The 20314-nt window shown below is 51.6% G+C and overlaps 1 protein-coding gene across 2 annotated transcripts in view; it reads left to right on the top strand.

Moving 5' to 3' along the window:
* EEFSEC (eukaryotic elongation factor, selenocysteine-tRNA specific) overlaps positions 1 to 20314 on the top strand; it is a 212917-nt gene that overhangs the window by 175404 nt on the left and 17199 nt on the right. For both annotated transcript variants that reach the window (XM_036418617.2, XM_036418616.2), the window contains one exon: positions 8169 to 8325. In XM_036418617.2, coding sequence (XP_036274510.1) covers positions 8169 to 8325 — 157 coding nt within the window. The remainder of the gene's footprint in view (positions 1 to 8168; positions 8326 to 20314) is intronic.

Here is a 20314-nt window from a genome sequence, read left to right as displayed (position 1 = left end):
CCAGGACTGGAGGAGAGAAGAGGGCCAAGCAGGCTGTGGCTACGGGCAGCCCAGGAAGCTCACGCTCCAGCCTGCAAGAGTCCCAGGGCCTGCTAGGTGAACCTCCTGAAGATGTAGGACTTTAGGCAATTCTCTTCCCCTAAGTTTCCTTACTAGAGAAATGGGGGCTTTGCCTCTAATTTTTGTGGGGTGGGTATTAGAGAAGGAGATCAGTCCATGTAAGATGCTGTAACTGGCCCAGGTAGGCTTTTGTGGAGCAGAGGCATCCTCATTGCTGTTTACTCAGACTTGCCTCATGGCATACATGCCTGGGTCTCCAGCTTGGGTGGTGGCAAGAAGCCGTCACCCTTTGCTCCTGTGGCGGGATCGGACCAGGCTTGCTGGTCATCCTGGGTCTGGCACCCACTGGCGCCAGGTAGGAAGGCCTTAGGGCTGGGCCAGAGGAGCCTGTGGCATCCACCCAACCAAATGTAAATAGGCAAACATCACCAGGAGCACTGGCTGGCTTTGAAGTAGGAAGAAGTGCTGCCTCCCGGCTCCTGGCTTGCCCCCTTCACAGCTGATGGTTGTTAATGTGCCTGGCTGGGGTTCAGGCCAGTCTGTGACTACCGCCGGTAAGCAGGGGCTATACTTCCTGACCAGGGGCCATCTGGCGGGCTTGGTGGCCCAGGTGGGCAACTCCAGAACCCCATCCCCTGGAGGAAGCAGCACTTGGCCCACCTGGCTGTCCCTTGTTCCCCAGTCCCTGTGAGCAGACTGAAGGCTGTGTCAGCTCCCAGACCGCTGGAGAAGACAGGTGCTCCCAAAGCAGAGGTCTAGAAGGCGCCCTCCTTCAGGATAAGATCAGATGGCTGTCTGGCCCCCGGCCCAAATCCTCAGCCTCTTTACAGATATCAGCATCGATAGCTGAGAGTCTGGCTTGGCAGCTTAAGGGCCTGTTAGCCTACCTTGAAAATTGCTTTTTTATTTGCATACAGAGTTGAGGCAGATTGACGTGGTGGAAAGAGCTAGTTCTGGAGACCAGTGCCCTGAGTACCTGGGCGATGGCTTGGGCTGACTGTGAACAAGTCTCCTCCTATCACCTACTTCTGCCAAGAATCTGCTTCTTTAAAAAAATAATAAATTGATTAATTGATTTTAAAGAGTGAGAAAGGGAGGAGAGAGAGAGAATAACATCAATTGGCTGCCTTACATATGCCCCCTGACCCCTTTTGTTTTCCCTGGGGACCAAACCTGCAACCTGGGCACATACCCTAATTGGGAATCAAACCAGCAACCTTTTGGTGCAGTGGATGATACTCAACCAACTGAGCCACACCAGCCAGGACAGAACCTGTTTCTTCTTTAAAGGACCTGTGGTAGGAAGTATAATAGATAAGACCCTATGTGCAAAGGGCCAAGCAAGGAGCCTGGTATGTATCGATAGTTAAGTCCTCAGTAAAATGTCAATTTCATTTTTTCTCCATGAAAAAGCATCTGCCTTTGGGAGCCATGCCTTGGTACCTTCTGATCAGCCACTGACAGGAACTTTACCTGCATGGGTGCCTGGGCGATGGAAAACAGAAACAAGGGGGGATTCAGTGCAGATAAGAGGTTGTGAGGGAGGAGGGAGCTAGCAGTCAGGGCTTGTCACCAAAGGGCAGCGCTGGCTAGTCTTTAGAGCTGGTTGTGGGGAGTGTTGGACAGATTCCTCCCGGGGTGGCTGCCCTCTGTGATGTGCAGATCCTGGCCCACCCTAGGTCTTCCTAGCCTGGGCCTCTGGAACTCAGTTGACAAAATGAGATAAATTGAAGGCTAATTTCCTTGTCTGAGTTAACCCTAAGGGGTTACAATGAGGCTGATCTTCATTGACTGCATACTTTCATGTCAGAAATCTCATTTCTTCCTCACAACAATCTTGGAGGTGGATATGTTTGCCCTGATTCACAGGAGAGAACACTGAGGCTCATAGGAATGACTTGGCTTGCCATGGCCCTGTACTGGGAGGAGGTAAATGTCAGTCTTGGTGAAATATTTCCTTTGCTAAACAAAAATGGATGATACAAGAGTGTCATCATTAACCCAGGGACTCTTGGCAAAGTTGTCAATTCTGGTGGCCTTCAAGTGCCCTGGAAGAATTGATACCCTATTTGTAGGGAGCCTCTGAGAAGACTTTGATTGGGAGGCAGGGGATTGGGTTCTGAGGACAGGACCTGGCAGGTAGTCTGTGCTGAGTATGTATTAGCAACCTTGCTTTTCTTCAGCAGGTTTGATGTCTCTATATCTTGTGCTTTCTGCATATATTAGAAGATCCCTTGACCTAAATGGCGCTTCACTTTAGCTTTTCCCATTTTGACATTGTACCAGTCTTTTCTCTGGGTGGAGATCCTGCTACCAAGTCTTAGGTGTTCTTGTCCACATCAGTGCCCCGAATCCTAACACCAACTTTTTTTCAGAGGAAGAAACTGAGGTTCAGAGAATTCCCTTGCCCAAGATTGTAGCACTGGAGGAGGCAGAGGCAGGACTCGAGCCTTCCTAGCTCCTTTTCTCTCTTTAGTCCTCTTCACAGCAGACCTGGCTCCGAGCTCCATCTCACAGCCTGCTGACCTTCTTTCCTTGGTGCCACTTCTCCAATTTTAATTAGAATACCAGCTTCAGAACTTGGGCAGTTCCCAAGCCTCATCATGGGAGCCGGGCTCTGAGAGAGACACACACATGTAATGACATAATTATGTGCACAGGCAGCCAAGTCCCCACTCAAAAGCTGGGGACAGTAGGGACTCACCTGGCATGTGAGCGAGGACCTGGCTTCATGTGTAGCCAATGACTGCTCCAATGACTGAAAGCTAATAAACAAAGCAAATTATTCATGCAAACAGTGAAAGTCCCTTCTTAGAGTTATTGTAACTGTGCTGGCCCCATTTCAGCATTGTTTCCTAGGAGCAAGTCCCACTGAGCAAATCCCACATGCATTGCCTTTGGTTTGATGTTACAATGATTGATTTCAAGATGAAAACCTCCAATTGTCCTCTGGGAGCTTTTCCTTGTTGGATGTGCTGGTGTCTGATCTCTGAGGTCTCTCCTTCAGTGTGAAGAGTCTGTGATTGGAGAGGAGTCCAACTATTGCACATTTCCCAATCTTCCGCCTTTTACATCCAGGACAGATGCCGACTCCTGGTCTTCCTGAAGCTCTCCAGAGATGTAGGCCTCAGTGCCTGTAGCAAGAGGGCTGTCGCCTTTCCTCCAACCAGACTTCTAATTCAATGAGGTTTCATGCAGCAGACATTTGATGAGTCCCCTCTTAGCACCCACTCCAGCCCCAGTAATTTCTGGAAAGGGTTAGCTCAAAGATGCAGAAATGTGCTTAGGCCAGCTCCTACCTTTCAGCACACACACACACACACACACACACACTTCCAACAGGGCCAACCTGTACAGGCCAGCTACGGCTGTACTGGGAGACCCATACACAGGTTTTGTCCTGGCTGCTCCCGCCACAGCCTTTGAATAGGGATATTGTGCCTGGCAGGGTGCTGTGGAAGAGTGCTGTGTCAACTAACAAGCTTTGCTCATGTCTGCAGGGCAATGGCCAGTGGTGCTGGGTGCATAGAACCCTACCGACGACCCTGTGGTCCTGTATGGCACAACTCGGGGAGTCCTGAGGGGTCATGGGGCAACAGAGGCTTCATGTGACCCTGCAGCAACTCTCTTTCCCCACTTTGCTGACTAGAGCTGAGGCCCACACAATTAGGAGAGGCCGGAGTTCTTCAGGCCACCAGACTGGGGCTTTGAGCTCTGGCTCCAACCCACGATGCAAGAGGTAGCTCACCATGCTCCCTAGACCCCCCCTCTCTGCTGTGAAATCTTAAAATCTGGTTGGATGCAGCACTCCAGCTGCTCTTAGCTCCTTTCGTCGTTCCTCACACCTGGCCCCATCCTCATAACCTTTGCCCTGGGTGTTGTCTTGACTCTGGTGTGCCACATTTTTCCAAGTTCAGAAGCCTGTGCTAGAGCTGGTTACTTGGAATTCACCAGTACCACAGAAGGGGACAGCTCACCTTCTCTCCAACCTCATTTTGTGGGTGAGGAAACTGGAGGCCTGGGGAATCAGTTGCCTTTCATGCGTTCTGTGTCTGGCCTGAGCGCTCCACAGTAGTGCGTCTGGGCTGGCATATCTGCCTTTGGAGGTAAGGGGCTTGTGCCCACCACAGTTCCTGCTCCTGTGGCCACCCTCCATCCGTCCTCCCTCCCTGTCTCCTTCGCTGTAGACAGCCCCGTAGACTGCGCTTGGGGATCAGTTCCTCCAGGAACTTGGGGTTTCAGGAGCTGGGACTGGGAAGATGGGGCAGCCTCGTGCCTGGGCCAGACTTGCAGGCCATCTTGGGTTCAGCAGTTACGGCCTGGTTCCAGGGAGCCCAAGGGATGGAAAATGCCATTGCTGGGCTCCTTCACTGCTGCCAAACCTAACCTCCTCTTGGCTCTTGTTCCCCTGGGTCACCACGAGGCAGGAAAAGCTGGAGTGTGACTTTGGGCAAATCCTTTCACCTGCCGAGTCCCTGCAGGGCTTTTCTAAAGATTAATTAATGGTGTGGAGACACCTCTCCAAGAGCATGGCTGAGGACCACTTGTGGCTTTCACCGGCTGCAGGCATGTGGGCGGCTGGGGCAAGGGCTGGGAGTCTGAGAGAGGAGGGGTTTGCGGCTGGCTCCTAGAAGAATCCGCTCTGGTTGCTGTAACATGACAGCACGACTGTCAGTGGGCAGGGCATCCCAGAGTTCCTGAGTCCAGGCTCCTGGTGGGGTGCTGAAGGCCAGCTTCCCCCCCTCACCACCTGACTTACAAATGGAAGCAAAGACACAGTGGGTAGCGGGAGCACCCAGTCAGCACTGTTGTGTCAGCACTATTATATCTTCTGGCCACATGCTAAGACAAGCGAGCAGGGGCTCCCTTGGAACCTGAAGTCCTTTCTAAACTGCCACTCCACCACCAGTGAGACTATGAGGCCAGCTGCAAGAGGAGCCCCTCAGGCCTCCTCAAAGGGTGGAAGAAGCCTGTTCACTCCAACCTTATCCCGGAGGCTTACACAAATATTGTGGTAATGTAGGTCAGTGAACTGCACGGCATCGCACACCAGCGGGATTACAGGCCCTGCCCGCCCACCGGCCCGCTCTGTCAGAGGAGAATGTAAACAAGGAATGCTGAGAGCCCTCCGCTTCCTGGCCCGGGACCTGTCTATGCAGCACTTAAGCCAGCGTCGGGGGTCTTCACCATCTGCCATGGAAGCCCTGAAGCTTTTTGAAGTTCCCAGAAGTTAATAAAATTAGTCTGCCCTCATTGCATGACCCTGGCTTAGGGAATGGTAGATCCTTTGCTGTCTCTGTGGCATTAAGCTTTTTAGGTTAATATTTTATAACCAAAAGAAAGGAGGGGCACCCTGTCTCTGCCAGTGCATAGTCCACAGGCAGTGGGACAAAGGACATGCTTGCATCCCTTGCGGCAGGAGCTTAGGTTTGCTGTTAACTACATGCCAGGTGCGTGGCACACTCTCGGTGGAAGAAGAGCAGACGGTCCTGTGAATGTGGTGAGGACCTGCAGTCGGAGAGGACACCTGCCTAGGTGGCTTGCTTGGTTCCGCCGGTGCCTTTAAAAGATGGTTCTCTGTATGGGACGGAAGCTCCTCATGCAAGCACTGTCCTTTTTTGTTTCTCAGCTAGCCTCGGCATCAGGGCAGGTCCGTGTCTCAGCCATATCTGTCTCAGTATAGTCAAGGCCAGTAGGACCAGGACATCCTGGCAGCATTACCTACCGCTTCTCCAGCTTGGCGTGAGTCAGCCGTGGTGCTGCTCTGCTTTGCCAGAGGCCCTGCAGACTCGGGTTTGCATTTCTGCTGTGCCACTGCCTCGGGTGACCGCAGCCCACTCAGGTCTTGTTCTGGCCTCGCTCTGCCCGCTCTGAAATAGGAATGAAAACTCTTGTAGACAAAGGTGCTCAAGGGCCCCCTAACGTCTCAGTGAGCGAAGCTAAGGGACTCTGGGGCTGGAGGGCTGAGGAGCTCTGAGGATTGAAGGACTCTGAGGGGCCAAGGGACTCTAGGAGTTGAGGGACTCTGGGGCACTCCTCTTTAGCAGCAGTGGCTGAGCTGGGGACAGGAGCCAGCAGTGAGCCCTTCAGTCATGGGGAATGGAGAATGGCTAGCGCAGAGCCATTGGTTCTGGATACCTACTGCACCTGGCTGGGCTGCCGAACGTGAATAGAGGGCCCTCTCATGGGACTGGAGTCCTGGGATCTGGAAGTATGGGAAAGCACTTGGGGCTGGTGACATCTGTTCGTGTTGACTCTGCTGTCCTGCAGGTCTGAGGAACCATGTGCATTCAGTTCACCCGGCAGCCTTGTTGGACGCCTGCTGCAGTGGGAACAGCATCACCCACAGTCAGGGTAGAGCCGGAGGGGAGTGGGGGAGAGGGGAGAGCAGAGCCACAGCAGCCACAGCCTGCAAAGGTTGCTCTGCTGAAGCCAAGTCCAGAAGAATGAGGAGGAGTTCGTGTGTGGGGATGAGATTTGTGAATTATAAAGGGCTGTGCAAGTGGAAATGATTATTCTTATCATTATTTGTATCCGATTCATCCATCACCCTGGAGAGGAGGAATGCAAGTACCTTTTATCTGGTGCTATGAATCAAATAGAATAGGATATGTTTTTCCGAAAGGTTTTTAGGGTAAATGGGACAGTTTCTCCTTTTCAAAACAATCTGTCTGGGGCTCTTGGATGAAGCTTGGGCAGAAGTGCGATGTTTCTGAGGCTGAGGACAGCCCAACCCTCAGGGGTCCCCAGGAGTTCCCTAAGAGAGCCCAGTGAAGGCAGTAAGTCCTACCACTGGCAGCACCCCTGGCCTTCATGCTGCTCCCCGTGCCAGTGCTTGCTCAGACCAGACTCTGTCCCCAGAAAGAACCCATCCCATGCCAGGGGCTTGGACAACAGAAGGAACCCCCCAATTTCTCCGTGGCCCCTGTACAGGACCTAGTGCAACAGAGACCAGGTGGAGCATAGGCCTTGCTCCAAAGAGCAGCAGAGCTCAGGGAGAAATTGTGTCAGCCCTGCTGCGGTCATCTGAGAGAGGGTCTGGTCTTTAACATGCATGCATGCACACAGGCACATCCTGCTCTTTACACAGAAGCCCAGCAGCTTTCTGCACAGGCCCTGGAGATGAGCTGGGCAGGACAGGGAGGCCATCTGGTGGGGGTCTCCTGGCTATGCCATCTTCCCCAAAGGAGAATCTGAGCTTTGAGAGGCCTCAGGAAGGGGAGAGTAACACTTCAGTTTTTCCCTTAAGGAGAAGGTTCAAGATTAACATAGCTTGTCATGAAACCAAGGCTGCACTCAGCTGACTTTCATACACATGTATGTTCCTCCTCTCAGCCCAGGCCTCCACCAGGAGGTGAAGGGGTGCAAGCTCTACAGCACAGGGCCTGGCACAAACTCTAGGGAGCTGAGGGAAATTGGACTTTTGCAGGGATAGAGACAGGAGGGCGTCACAGAGGAGGGGGCAGTGGAACTGTGGAGTACATGTAGGCCGGGCCAGGAAGGGGGCTCTGGGCAGAAATGTGTGTGCATGTGGCAGGATGGGGCGGTAGAGGGCAGGTTCTCAGAGATTCCTCATGGGAGTGGAAGCCAGGAAGAGGGTGAGGAGGGTTCAGGCTCAGGAGTGGACATCATCCTCTCAGCCTTCCTATCCAGGAAAGCTTTCATGAGAAGAGTACCTCTAGCTATCATTCGACTAGTGCTGGGGGCAAGTGGGGCATGGTAGCCACTCAGAGGCAGGTGTAGGCAGGGCAGTTTTGCATTCTCAGCTACCTCTGCCCTAGGAGCTCTGTGACCTTGGACAGATGACCTAACTCTGCTGTGCCTCTGTTTCCACATCTATAAAGTGGAGAAAGTGCCTCCCTCATGTTGCTGCCCTGGGGCTAAGCTTATGTGTTCACTTGAAGCCTTCACAGCCACCTGGCACATAGCCTGGGCTCTGTAGGTGTTCGTGGTTGTGGGTGATGACGACAAGGGGCCAGTCATCATAATGGTTCCAGTGCTTTCCATTATCTTTAAGATGGACTGATTACCAGGGAGGGTGTGACGGGCCTTGGCCTTCACCAGCACACACTGATGCTTTCTCTCTCCGGGGCTGGGTGTGGGAACAGGTAATAGATGACTACAGTGTGATCGGCCGCTCCCTGTTCAAAAAGGAGACCAACATCCAGCTCTTTGTGGGGCTCAAGGTACACCTGTCCACTGGGGAGCTGGGCATCATTGACAGCTCCTTCGGCCAGAGTGGCAAGTTTAAGATCAACATCCCTGGTGAGTATGGTTATTTCCTCTTGCTCTCGGGGGTTGGCAGGCCATGGAGAAACAGCAGTGACTATGCCCTGACAGTGTGTGGGCTTGCTGTGCCACCGTGCAGAGCTCAGTCCATCATGGCCTCTGGTCCCACGTTTGTGGCTGGAAAGCCAGTTTGGGTCCTGGAGGAGCCTGGTGTGGAGTTAGCATCTGGTTTGAGCAGGAGCCAAGGTCTGAATATGAGTTCTCACTTCACTGTGACCATTGGGGTGACTGTGGATATGTCACTCATGTGCTCTGCCCACACCCGTTTTCCTGTCATCCTACTGTGTACCAGACATAGAGGTGTGGGGATGGGAGGGGACAGGTGTGAGCACACTGAGTGAAAATAGGCTGGGGCAGAGAAATAAATCGGGAGGACTGGCGAGTGTGCTCTCGGGACGGGACAGTCAGGAAAAGCCTCTCTGAAGAGGTCACGGTGGAGTGGAGTCCTGACCAAAGAAAGGAGGGAGCCACACAAATCCCCAGGGAAGAACTTACTGCAGACAGTGGGAGAGACCAGTGAGAAGGTCCTGAGGGGAGGATGCCGGGCAGGAGTGGCCTGAGAATGGAGGTGTGTGGGTAGATTTGTTAGTAAAATACCCAGACAGGGGGGTGCCCTGGCCCCCGCTAGGCAGTAGCGCTCCCAGGGCCCTGGCAACTCGCCAGTGAAGCCAGCACCTCCGCTCTCCCTCGGGCCTGGCTGGAGCCCTGCCTCCTGAACCTTCCTGAAGCCCAGAGACCATGTGTAGCACTTGCCCTGTCATGAGGGAGAGGGTGCTTCCCTGCACACTTATCTGTGCTGTCTGTGCCCTGAGACCCTGCCAAGGTGGGCCTGAGCCTCATCACCCTAAGGAGAGACTCCCTATGGCAGGTGAGAGGCAGCACATGCTGGGGAGCCTCCAGCCCCGACACAGCTTCAAGGGCCTGAGTGCTCAGCTGCTCAGGTCCTCAGCCAACCTGGGAGCCCAGTGCCCTGCTCTGGGCTCCGGGAACATGCACAGGGCGTGATCCAGGCAGTGTCCAGGCCTCAGTCCCAGGCCCTGGGCCAGTACCTGTGGAGCTCTCTGGGAAGGAGGGTGAGGTGCTGGGAGCAGAGCTGCCTGAGGGAGGGCTGCACCACAGCACTGCCCCTTCCCCAGGCTGCTCGGGACTCTGCTGGTGCAGACAGGGGAGGGCACGTCTGTTTGCTTCTTTGGGAGTGGATAGGTTCGTGCTGACCTCCCCTCAGCTCCCTTTCGTCTAGCCCAAGGCAAACTCCGAGTTGGGGGTGTTCCCAGAATAGGCCAGACGCAGGAGGAGGCTTGTTTGGGGGCCCTGGGTGCTGGGTGGGAGTGGAGGGAGGGGAGACATGGTGACGCTGCTTCAGTCAACCCGAGTTCACATTCCTTTGTTAGATCAATGTTGTCTATTTAATAGGTCTGCTTCCTGTTTGTGGCTTTTAAGCTTTTTATTAAATATAACTGGTCAGATTCCTTCAGGCCGTCCACCCCCACTGCCCACCCCCACCTCCTGCTTGTCTTTTCCTGCCGATTCCTTCCATAGAGAATTACTTTTAACCATTTTTAAGTGCCTTATTGTGAAAGACTCTTCAGGAAACCCAAGCCATCCAATGTCAGGTGGAGGAGGACAGCATTGCAGGCTGCACATGGGGAATGCCAGGTAGAGGAGCCGGGGTTGTGCTGCTGCACAGTGTAAGGCTCTCCGGAGCAGCTCAGGGGCTGCTCAGGGGCTGCCTCAGCTCTTGGCTCGTGGATGCAGCTGGTTCAAACGCAGCTACCAGCCTCCCTGCTGGCTCTGTAGGGTGATCCCCCTGAGAAAGGCAGACTGGAGAGCCTCTGGGTGTCCTCCTATCTGCCCCTGACCTCAAGGCCAGATGCTGACAGGGCCAAGCAGGTGTTGAAGAGGCTAGGTGTAGGCAATAGTGAGTGGTGGGGACTGTGGGGACCTAGAGAACTACTTGGATCTAGCCAACGCCTGTTATATGGAATATAGGCCCAGGGATGAAATTTTACCTGATTTAACTTTTATGTAAAATTTCCTTATTAATAACTGAAGTTCTCTGAACCAAACAAAACATGCCTTTGGCTGGGTTTGGCCTGTAGGGACTCAGGCCTCAGATTCAGGAGAGGAAACTGACATGTATGATGCAAACAGTGTTTTATGACACTGCAGATGCCAGCCTAAGAGATGGGGTCTTGACACTCAGGCCCTCTGCTCCCCAGAAGACACTCCTGGAAATAAGAGTGGCTTAACGGATGGCTCATTCTGTCACCCCAGGAGCCTTCCCAGGGAGTCTTAGGGGACCTCACGGTTGAAAAGCCCCACGTTTATATAACTGCTCCCTTCAAAGTTGCCTCCGTGAGGTGGGAGGCCTGTGAGATGAGTTAGGAGCCCTCTGGGTAACACTGCAGGTGGAGAGAATAGTCGGAGGACTTTGCCAGGTGGGGGTGAGGTTCCTCCAGACAAGCCTTACTTCTGCCGTGTCATCACATCTCTGTGCTTCCTGAGTGCTGCTTCGGTGCCGGTGCTTCATATCAAAGCTGGGTCTTCTTATCTACATCTCCAGGTGGGGCCTGGGGAGCTGCGGGGAGGCACCTTGCCCAGGGTCTTTTGGGTGTGCAGCATCTGCCTCCCCCAGTTGGCCCTTAGAGAGCCATCAGGGCTTCAGAGGCTCAGCACCATGGAGCACACACATGGAGGGAGACGCCCCTTGCCTGGCGGTTGATAAAGCACAGTGGCCTGGGCTTCTGTGGCTCATCTGGCCAGCGCTGTCCTGCTGCTCCCACCCTCCATTCCGTGTCAGTGCCTCAGGCACCAGCTCCCACCATGAGAGGCAGCCTGGATGGTGGGCTGGACAACAGCTCCTGCCAGCCCTGCACATCCACTGTGCAGGGGAGAGAACCTCTTAGACAACATCCAGCCAGAGAAGGGCCAAGTGAGTGGATGAATGGACTTGTCACTGGAGACAGCTATGAGTCACTGCTTATTGACTCTAGGAGTGAAGACAAACATATGCATGCACTTTCATCTTCCGAAACAGTCTCCTAACCCTGAAATGACCCAGAAGGCTGTTATGTGTGCCTTGGTAGGATGCAGCAAGCTTTTTGAGGAGCCCAGATTTGTGCAGGGGATCCATCTTGACCTAATGGGCAGTTACCACTCACTTCCATTGTGGGTGTTTCAGGAAGCAAGATGATGATGGTGTGATCAGATCTCCAGTTTTTCAAGAGAGACTAGGAAACTGGATTTTTCCATGAAATCTTCCAGTTCTCAAAAGTGGGTCATTGTGCCTGATCTGCTGGTGCCAGGTCCTTGACGTGCTACCTCCTCCTGTTGCTGCAGCCCTCTTCCTATTGCCCCGAAGGGCACCCCAAGACTCTGAGGAGCAGATGGCTGGTCCAGTGGACCCAGAGACCCCAGGGGAGAGTGGGTCTCTCTCATGGGCATCATTCAGCTTCTGGAAAACCCAGCAAAGAGAATTAAGACTCATCTTGGTGCCATGGTGAGAGCCCACAGGAGCCCTGAGGTTGTGGGTGGTGGTGTTATCCCATAAACAGGCCCTGGGCATGTTCCCTCCAGGGTTAGACATAAAAGTGATTTTCTTAAAATGTGTTCTCTGCACCCACCCACCCACCCAGTCACAACTGTAGACTCTGTTTGGAGAGGATTCTTGGGCAGCCGGTCCTCAGGATTTCATCGGAATTCTTAGCCCGCTGCAAATTGACTTTTATTGAAAGATGTTGGCAGGGCTGGGGTTGTGCTGCTCGGCATTTTCTGGGAGACTGAAAGCAGGGTACCTCCAAAGAACGAGAGCTTCAGAGTCAGCCAGACCTGGGCTGGAATCCTGGCTAGAATTTTAACCTTTGTGAACCTCGGTTTCCTTGTCTGTAAGATGAGTTATTTTGAGGATTTTTCCTCCCAACTTTTTGAAGATCTTCAAAGGTACAGAAAAGTTGAAAGAATAGTTTATTGAACCTAGATTTCACATTGTCAATATCTTATCACATTTGCTTTCTGTGTATGTGCTGAGCTATTTAAATGTTAGCTGTGGAACTCGGTTAGGTCTGTATACTTCAGCATATGTCCCCTAAGGTTTAAGGCATTCTCCTCTAGGACCACCATACCATTATCATTTGAGAAATTTAACATCCATGATATGACCTAAGGTACAGTCCATTTTTATTTCCCCAATTGTCCCTGCATATGGTTGTCATGTCACTTAGTTTCATGATGATGACATCTTTGGGTTCTCGGTGGGTTGTTTTCCAGACGTGCTCTTGGGATCTGTCTGGTATTTCCTCAGGACTAGGTTCTGGTGTGCATATGTAGAAGGAATCCCACAGCGGCAATCTCGTGTCTTTAGTGCATCACTTGGGATGCATACAATGTCCATTTGCCCATGTGGTCATGTAAGTGTGAGCCCTGGTTAAGGTGATTGTTAGGAGGGTCAATGAGGAGATGGAGGCAACTTGTGAACTAAAGATAGCTGGTGTGAAGGGAGTGCAGGGCAGCTGTGCCCATGCATGAAGCAGGTGTGCTCACATGTGAGACCTCTGTGGCCTACTTGGGGGAGGGCACTGTGAGGTCACTTTGCAACTCATGGTTAAGGCCCTGGTTTGGCAGCAGTGTGGTAGGGCTGGCTCTATTGGCCCCAGTTCAGGGGTCCATCCCCTCCCCAAAGCTGCATGGGGCTAAGCCAGGGTCTGGAAGGAAGAGCTACTATTTCCCAAAATCTTATGAATCCTCTCTATCCCTTTGTCTGTCTCCTTTCCAATCCTCCTCCCCCTTGCTCAAGTCAGACCTGAACACACAGAGAATTGGTGCCCACCCCTTCCCAGGGGGCACAGTCTGTTGGAGATGACTACAAAAAGTAACCAACATCATGGTAGCGTGCTATGAGCCATGTGAACAGGGAGGATGCGTGACCACTCCCTTCTAGAGTGGAGTAGGGCACAGTAAGGCTTGAGCTGACCTTGAAGGTGAGGGGTTTTTCAGGTAAAGGAAGGGAAGGACATTCAGGACAGGGAAAACAGCCTTCTAACACAGAGGCTAGAAAGGGTGGCATATTTATTGCTTATAATATGTGTGACATTGTTCTAAATGTTCTTTATGTTACTAACTTAGTTTGGGGTGTTTAAAATGGTGGTTTTGAAACTTTATTTTAAAGCAGTGGAACTTTTTCTTCTAAATAAAGCTTACATGGAATCAACCACAGTTGAGTCCCTAGGGATCCTCCTCTGTTCATCTTCAATCCCAGGCCTCAGGCCTGAGGCCCTGAACCCCATGCTTGGCATCGGCCTTTGTCAGGTCAGTTCATCAGCCTTGGCCCCACCGACATTTGGGGCTGGGTCATTCCTTGTGCACTGCGGGTCGGCCTCTGCTCTCTGGGTGCCAGTAACACACCCCGGACCCCCTTCCCAATTGTGATAACAAAAGACTTCTCTGGACGTTCTCCTGGAAGGCTGAATGGCCGCAGTTGAGAACCACCAGTCTAAGCAGAGGGAGGAAGCTGCAGAGCCTGTATGCAGGGAGGGGCCTGGTCAGAAAGCTCTACCTGGCAGCTGATAGGAGGTAGTGAAGCTGAGGCCCGGAGACTGGAGCAGTGGGCACTGGAGAGCAGGCCAGGAGGGGCCGCGGTGAGGAAGGGGCTTCTCAAAGAGCCTCCCCCTGAGGCCTCCTCTGGGTGCCTCATGGTCAGCAGGGCAGGTCCCACGGAGGCCTCAGGTTTCTCAGCGCGCCCTGGGACAGCGATGCACAGCAGTGTGCCTGCTCCATCCCGAGGCCTCGTGTCCTGGGAGCTCTCTAGGCACTGCGGTGGTGGGAGGGCCCCGAGATCTGGCCCAGCAGCCTTAGGGGTGCAAGAGGCTTTTTGCAGCCTGACGTGTGCTAGGAGCACAGCACCATTACCTGGATTCTTACAAGCTGAGTGAAACGTCTTTGGGAAATACTTCTCTTTGTTTATAAATCTCCTAAGCTTTCCAATTCTTTACCAGTTTGTGATTCTAGAGAAAATTTTTATTTTTCATATAATTTATGCTGCCTAAAGTCATCAGAGCAAACTGAGTATTTGTTTTAATGTTTCAGGCAGTGGTGACACTTTTGTGATTAGCTAAGTACTCTCTCCAAAAAGCCTTGATGTATAACCACTGACCAGCAGCAGTCTTAAATATCTGAAAGCAAGTCCCAGAAACCAGAGCCATCCACATCCTCTTGCAGAATGGCTGTGCCAGCTCTTGTGTCTTAATACCTAGTGCCCTGGACTGCAGCTAGCCACGCGCCCCCAAACCTCCAGGCCACCAAAGGCATGGGCGAGGAGCAAGAACCTCGCGTGCATCAGTTTTCCACACAAATGAATCCGCCTCATTAACAGAAACAGGTCACGTGTTCATAAAGCCTTGTTGTTATACTTATTAACAAGGGGTAGGATGGCTCGCCAAGGAAAATCTCTCCCCAGCCAAATGCTGGAACGCAGGAGAGCCTGAAGCAGGAGGGCAAGGTCAAGCACGGACTGCTTCAGCCCTTGCTGCTGGCCAGTGTTCAGCCCTTGCTGCGTGCCAGACTCTCCTCAATGCCTTCCCTAAATTACATTATAGAGTTCTCCCACAGCCCTCGGAGCTGGGAACTGTCCACATGTTACTAGTAAATCACTTGCTCAGGTCTTACCCGCTGACTCCAGGGCCACACTGCACAGCAGCCATTCTGGATGAGACAAGTTATCCACACAGGCACCTAAAATTGTACCTGGTGAGGTCAGTGCTCACCAGAGTTTGCTGCTGCTGCTGCTGCTGCTGCTGCTGCTGCTGCTGCTGCTGCCTTAGGTTCTGCTGCATCCACCTGAGTTTCCCCTGTACTTCTTCCCCTCATGGGGTACACTGCAAAAGATGAGGTGAGAAAGTGATAACCACAGCAATAACACTGGTCACCGCCCCCATAGGAGCCATGATAGAGCCACCCCAAGGCAGAGGATTTTGTAACCAGTGCCTCCCATGGTCTCCACTGAACAGATGTCTCAGTGAGGCCCTGCACAGGTCACGTAGCTAGGCAATGGAGGCATGTAGGTTTGGACCCCAGCAGAATGTAGAAGTTGAAGATACCTGGAGGCAGGCAGGACAGGCTGGTAGAGAGAACCTGGTATTCCAATGGCGAGGTCAGTGCTTACCCAGGATTTGCTGCTGCTGCTCTAGGTAGGGTCTGGGCTCACCTTACTCTTGCTCTCCCCCTTCTCACCAGGCCACAGACCCTGCTGAGTTTAGATGGCACTTGGTGAGCTGTGGGTGGCCATTGTCTTACTCATGCAGCTCCTGTCCATGGCTCACAGAGGCCCTGGCCCTTTGCTAAGTGTGCTGTTGCTGCCGCCTGCTAGTAAGTTAGGGACCAGGGCTTCTGTGGCCTGATGTTTGTTTACTTAGGGCTCAACAGTCTGAGTTGCTGCCTGCACAGCCCCAGGGAGCTCTCCTGTAGAGTGGTCTGACTACTGGCTGCTCATTCAGCTGCCTATCTGTGGGGCCAGTCACTTCTGGATGGAGGTAGGGAACCAGAAAGACCCATGTGTCATGTATTTATCTTAACCCACTTCTCACTCATTATAAAAGTTGCTTGGTTACATTAGAGAGAAAGCTTACAAATAGTGGGGTAAAGGGGAGCCACCCACAGGCTCCCCACTTCTGTGACACTACAGTGGACCTTCCAGGACTTCTTCAGGTGTCACTTTGTGTGGACAGAAAGCTCAGCGTAAGGAGTAACAGGTTGAATCTGCTCCATTCAATAGCAGCCCTGACCCCTGGAGCCATGCTGCCTCTCTGGGCTTCAGTGTGGTCTATAGGAGGGGATCAGCGCTCTCTCCTCATGAGGTGCTGAGAGAACAGCCGCTTGGAGCATGTGCGAAGGGCCTGGCACAGAGAAGACATTTAGTCAGTGGCGGCATTGTTTATGTGAGTCTCTCAGACGTGGCACACTGCACACTCAGTTTATGCTGCGTCTTCCCTGAGAGTCACCTGACTCACACTGGCCCTTCTCTAGGGCCACACAGCTCAGGAAGTCATCTTTGCACTTTCACATGCCTTTCTCATGCTTCAGGCTTTGAATTTGAACCATTCCCTCGGTAGGTACTTCTGTAGTTTCACTAGCAGATTGGGGGGGAAGGTACTCAGGGAGACCCAACCCCATGCCTGATAGTACCTGTTTCCCCGAAAATAAGACAGTGTCTTATATTAATTTTTGCTCCCAAAGATGAGCTAGGTCTTATTTTCAGGGGATATCTTATTTTTCCATGAAGAAGAATACGGTACACATTTATTGTTAAATGAAAATAAAGGAATTTTATTACCTGTATACGGTACGGTAGTACGGTAGTTGTCAACACAAACCAGACAAACTGTGAATCCTACAGTATCAAGAATTTACTCATTTATTCAATGACAATCATGTCATCATCTTCTGGAACATCATCATAACAATCCAATTCCTGAATTTCCTGGTGAATTTCTTGTGACTCCATTTCTTTCAGAATCAGTGGATCAAATCTCTCATGTTTAGCCTGGGCGGGGCGGGGGGGGGGGGCTTATTTTCAGGGGATGCCTTATATTTCACTCAGAAGGAAACCTGTAAGTAGGTCTTATTTTCGGAGGATGTCTTATTTTCGGGGAAACACAATAGTAGGGACTCAATAAATACATAATGACAAAAGTTGGTCAAAACCAGGTGGATTTTTTTAGTGTTTGTGACTCAGTGATCAGTGTTAGGAATAAATGTGTGAAAAAAAAATTATATAATTTTTAGTGTGTGCCATGTACTATTCTGTATTTTCATTTTCACAACAAACTTGACAGAAGATGCCACCATAATTAGAATTACTGAAATTGCCATTTTACAATTGAGGAACAGAAGCACAGAGAGGCAAAGGAACATGCCCAAAGTCACACAGCTGTTGAGTTCTAGCATTGAGATCGGAACCCAGGCTATCTGGCTGTAGTCCTTGCTCTTACCCCTCTGCTCCCCACTCTGACAGGTTACCCTCTGTCCATCTGCTCTATGTGGCCTGAGCTTGGGGCCCAACAACTGGAAATTCCAGAAGTTCCAATTTCGTCTTAACCCCACTGCTGGGGGTGTTATGATAATGCCCTGGATCTCAGTTTTTCTGTATGAAAAAGGGGAGCATTTATTGCCTTCAGGGCTGAGATGGGTGAGAAAATGTACATAAAGTGCCTAGATCCTTATAAATGTTCAGTAAGTGTGAGTTTCTTTCCTTTCCTGAGCATGGAGGTTGCAGGCTGTCACTTGGGAATGAAGTATAGGATGAGACCAGAAGTTCGTGTCTATGTGTCTCTGGGGACTGGTAAATGTCCAGACTCTCAGATGACCCTTGCCAGCACCTGACTGTAAACACATATTTCTGCCAGTCCTCATAGTTCCTGCTTTACTAGTCCTGTCGGCCAGTGACCTCCAGGCTCAGCCCTTCCCTCCTCAGTGGCTGCCCCTAGCCAGGCTCTCCCACGGATGGCCTTGCCAGCTGCAAACGTAGTGAGAAAGAGTCTCTCTCCTAGTAGTCCCACCAAAGTGCTGGAGCTCCATACCCATCCCAAAACAGTGCCAGGGCTAGGTGCATGCACAAGAGAGCTGAGGTCATGGCTGTTCCCGGCCTCAAAGGTGGACCCTGCTTCTACCTCTGCTCCCCAAGGAAAGCCAGGGGCTGTTGCACGAAGTAGCAGAAGTGACAGATGTTTGCTACCAGCAGATGTGCCAAATGATTGTGCCAGGCTGTTCTCACTCCTGGAATGGCCTTCCTTTCACCCTCAGCCTTAATAGAGTGCACGGTACCTCTGCAGGACCCCTTAGCATCCTGGGCCAGCCTCTTCCTGAATCCTCTGAACTGCTGTGGCCTCTCACCTGTCTCCCTAGGAGCCTCCCCCAGAAGTGAGCTTCTCTAGGCTGAGATTCTGGCTGAGTCTCCCTGTGTCTTAGGTCCCTCACAGGAAGCCCCATGGTGCACACATGGCGGGCTAGGAAGGAGCCCTGCCCCTTCAGCTATACAACCTACCTTTTCCGGATCATGGTGCTTGATCTGATGGCAAGGATTAGATCCTTCATTCTCATCAGCCCTAGCCCACTCACGTGTGAAGGCAAAGCATTGAGGATATCAGGATTTTCCAGTGGCCTGCTCAGGTCTCAGAAGTCTCAGCAGAGTTGGCATAGCCATGGTCCTCAGGAGATGGGAGAGAATTCCCCTGAGAACCTGTAGTAGGAACAGGTGATTGTTCTGGACCCAAGGACTTGATGGGACCCTCATCCTGCAGGCTAACAAGTGTTTGCTGTCACTTGGGGAAAGAAGGCTTCTTCCCGTCCCAGCAGGGGCACCTTCCCACACAGGGGTCAAGGCCTGACGCCAGGCATCTCCTTCCAAATGTCATGTTCTATGTGGTTTGAAAAAATCACAAACTCTCTTTATAATCAGAAGTAATATAATCTCATTCAATGAAATTTGCATGTTACAGAAAAATAAAAAGGACAAGTCTCCTCAAATCCCATTATTAATATTTTTCCTTTCCTCTTTCTTCTCTCTTCGTGGGCTTCTTTTTACGTAGCCTAGAGGTTATGGTATACATAATTTTGTGTTTGATTCTTTTCAATTACTATAACTATACAACTTTTTTTCTCCTTTTCTATGATACACTGTAGTCCTCAGGGGAGACTGAATGGTGTAGTGTTGAGAGCTTGGGCACAGACCTCAGGCAGAGCTTGGTTCAAACCCCAGTCCACTACTTACCAGATCAATAACCTTGGGTGAGTGGCCGGACCCCTCCAGGCCTTAGTTCCTCATCTGGAGAGAAGAGTGTGCCCTGCCTGGGGGCTGTGAGACCTGCATGTGCAGTGAGATGTGAAGGCACCTACACTAGCACGGTCCCAGCACACAGCTGGTGCACAGCATCCTGACTTGTGTTGTCATCCCCCATGGCTGTACCACAGCACCTGTTGCTTAGGTGTTTCCAGCTTCTCTGTCATAAATGGCATTGCTGCGAACATCTTTCTGTATCAGCCTCTATCTAAATGTTATCAGAAGTTGAGTTCTTATTTTTAAAAAGAAAATACTCTAAACATTTAAAAAGTTCAAGTTTTTGAAAGCTCCTGGAAAATTGATTTCCGAAAGTATCACATCATTTCATACGTACTTCCATCAGCACTCTCTGAAGGCATCTGTTTTCCACCACGTCACTGGCATAGGCTGACCCTCTGCTATTTATTCTGGCTAAGTTGATGCGTGGAAAATGGCATCTTGATATTTTTATTGCATTTCTTTGATAACTAGTGATGTCAACCATTTTTGCCATATTCAGGTTTCTTGAAAGAAATTTAAAAGAAGCAGGTATGTGGAGAAGAGGGTGTAGTTTACTGTCAGGCATGTATATGGATGCCTACCAGAATCCCCCACCTGGGCTCCCAGCCTGGGATCTGAGTACCTCTTGGATTCTGAACTTCGAATACCCCTGCTATAAACTTCATGTCCCCCAGCCCCGTGCAAGTAGGAAGACCTGCAAAGATGGCCGTTTGTCCACCTCAGATTCACAGCTCTCGTCCCAAGGCATCAAGACACTCTCTTTCACCCAATGCACATGGCCCTGTGTTAAGTCCTGAACCCAGAGCCCAAACTCAGGGCCTGTCCTCAGCCACTCAGTCCCCAGGCGGGATGGCTATATCACAAGTAGGCAGCTCCATCACCCACCACTGGCCAGGGCTATGGAGGAGGTCTGTCTGAGACACTTCAGGAGAAAACTAAGAATTGGAGGACTTCTTAAAGCCTGAAGGATGAATCACCCTTTGCTAAACTCAGTGACCACCTGGGAGCCTGCTAAGGACAGGGCACTCACAGGTCTGTGCACCCCTGCATCCCAAGGGCCTGGCACCACCCAAGGAAAGCAAGCAGGTTGGCACACCTAGCTACCTGGAGGCACAGAGTGAGGCAAGGGGACTTGGG

This window comes from Pipistrellus kuhlii, unplaced genomic scaffold (assembly GCF_014108245.1).
Source record: "Pipistrellus kuhlii isolate mPipKuh1 unplaced genomic scaffold, mPipKuh1.p scaffold_m20_p_6, whole genome shotgun sequence".
Taxonomy (NCBI): Eukaryota; Metazoa; Chordata; class Mammalia; order Chiroptera; family Vespertilionidae; genus Pipistrellus; species Pipistrellus kuhlii.
The sequence above is the reverse complement of the archived record's forward strand: the minus strand, read 5'-3'. Positions and strand labels throughout refer to the sequence as shown.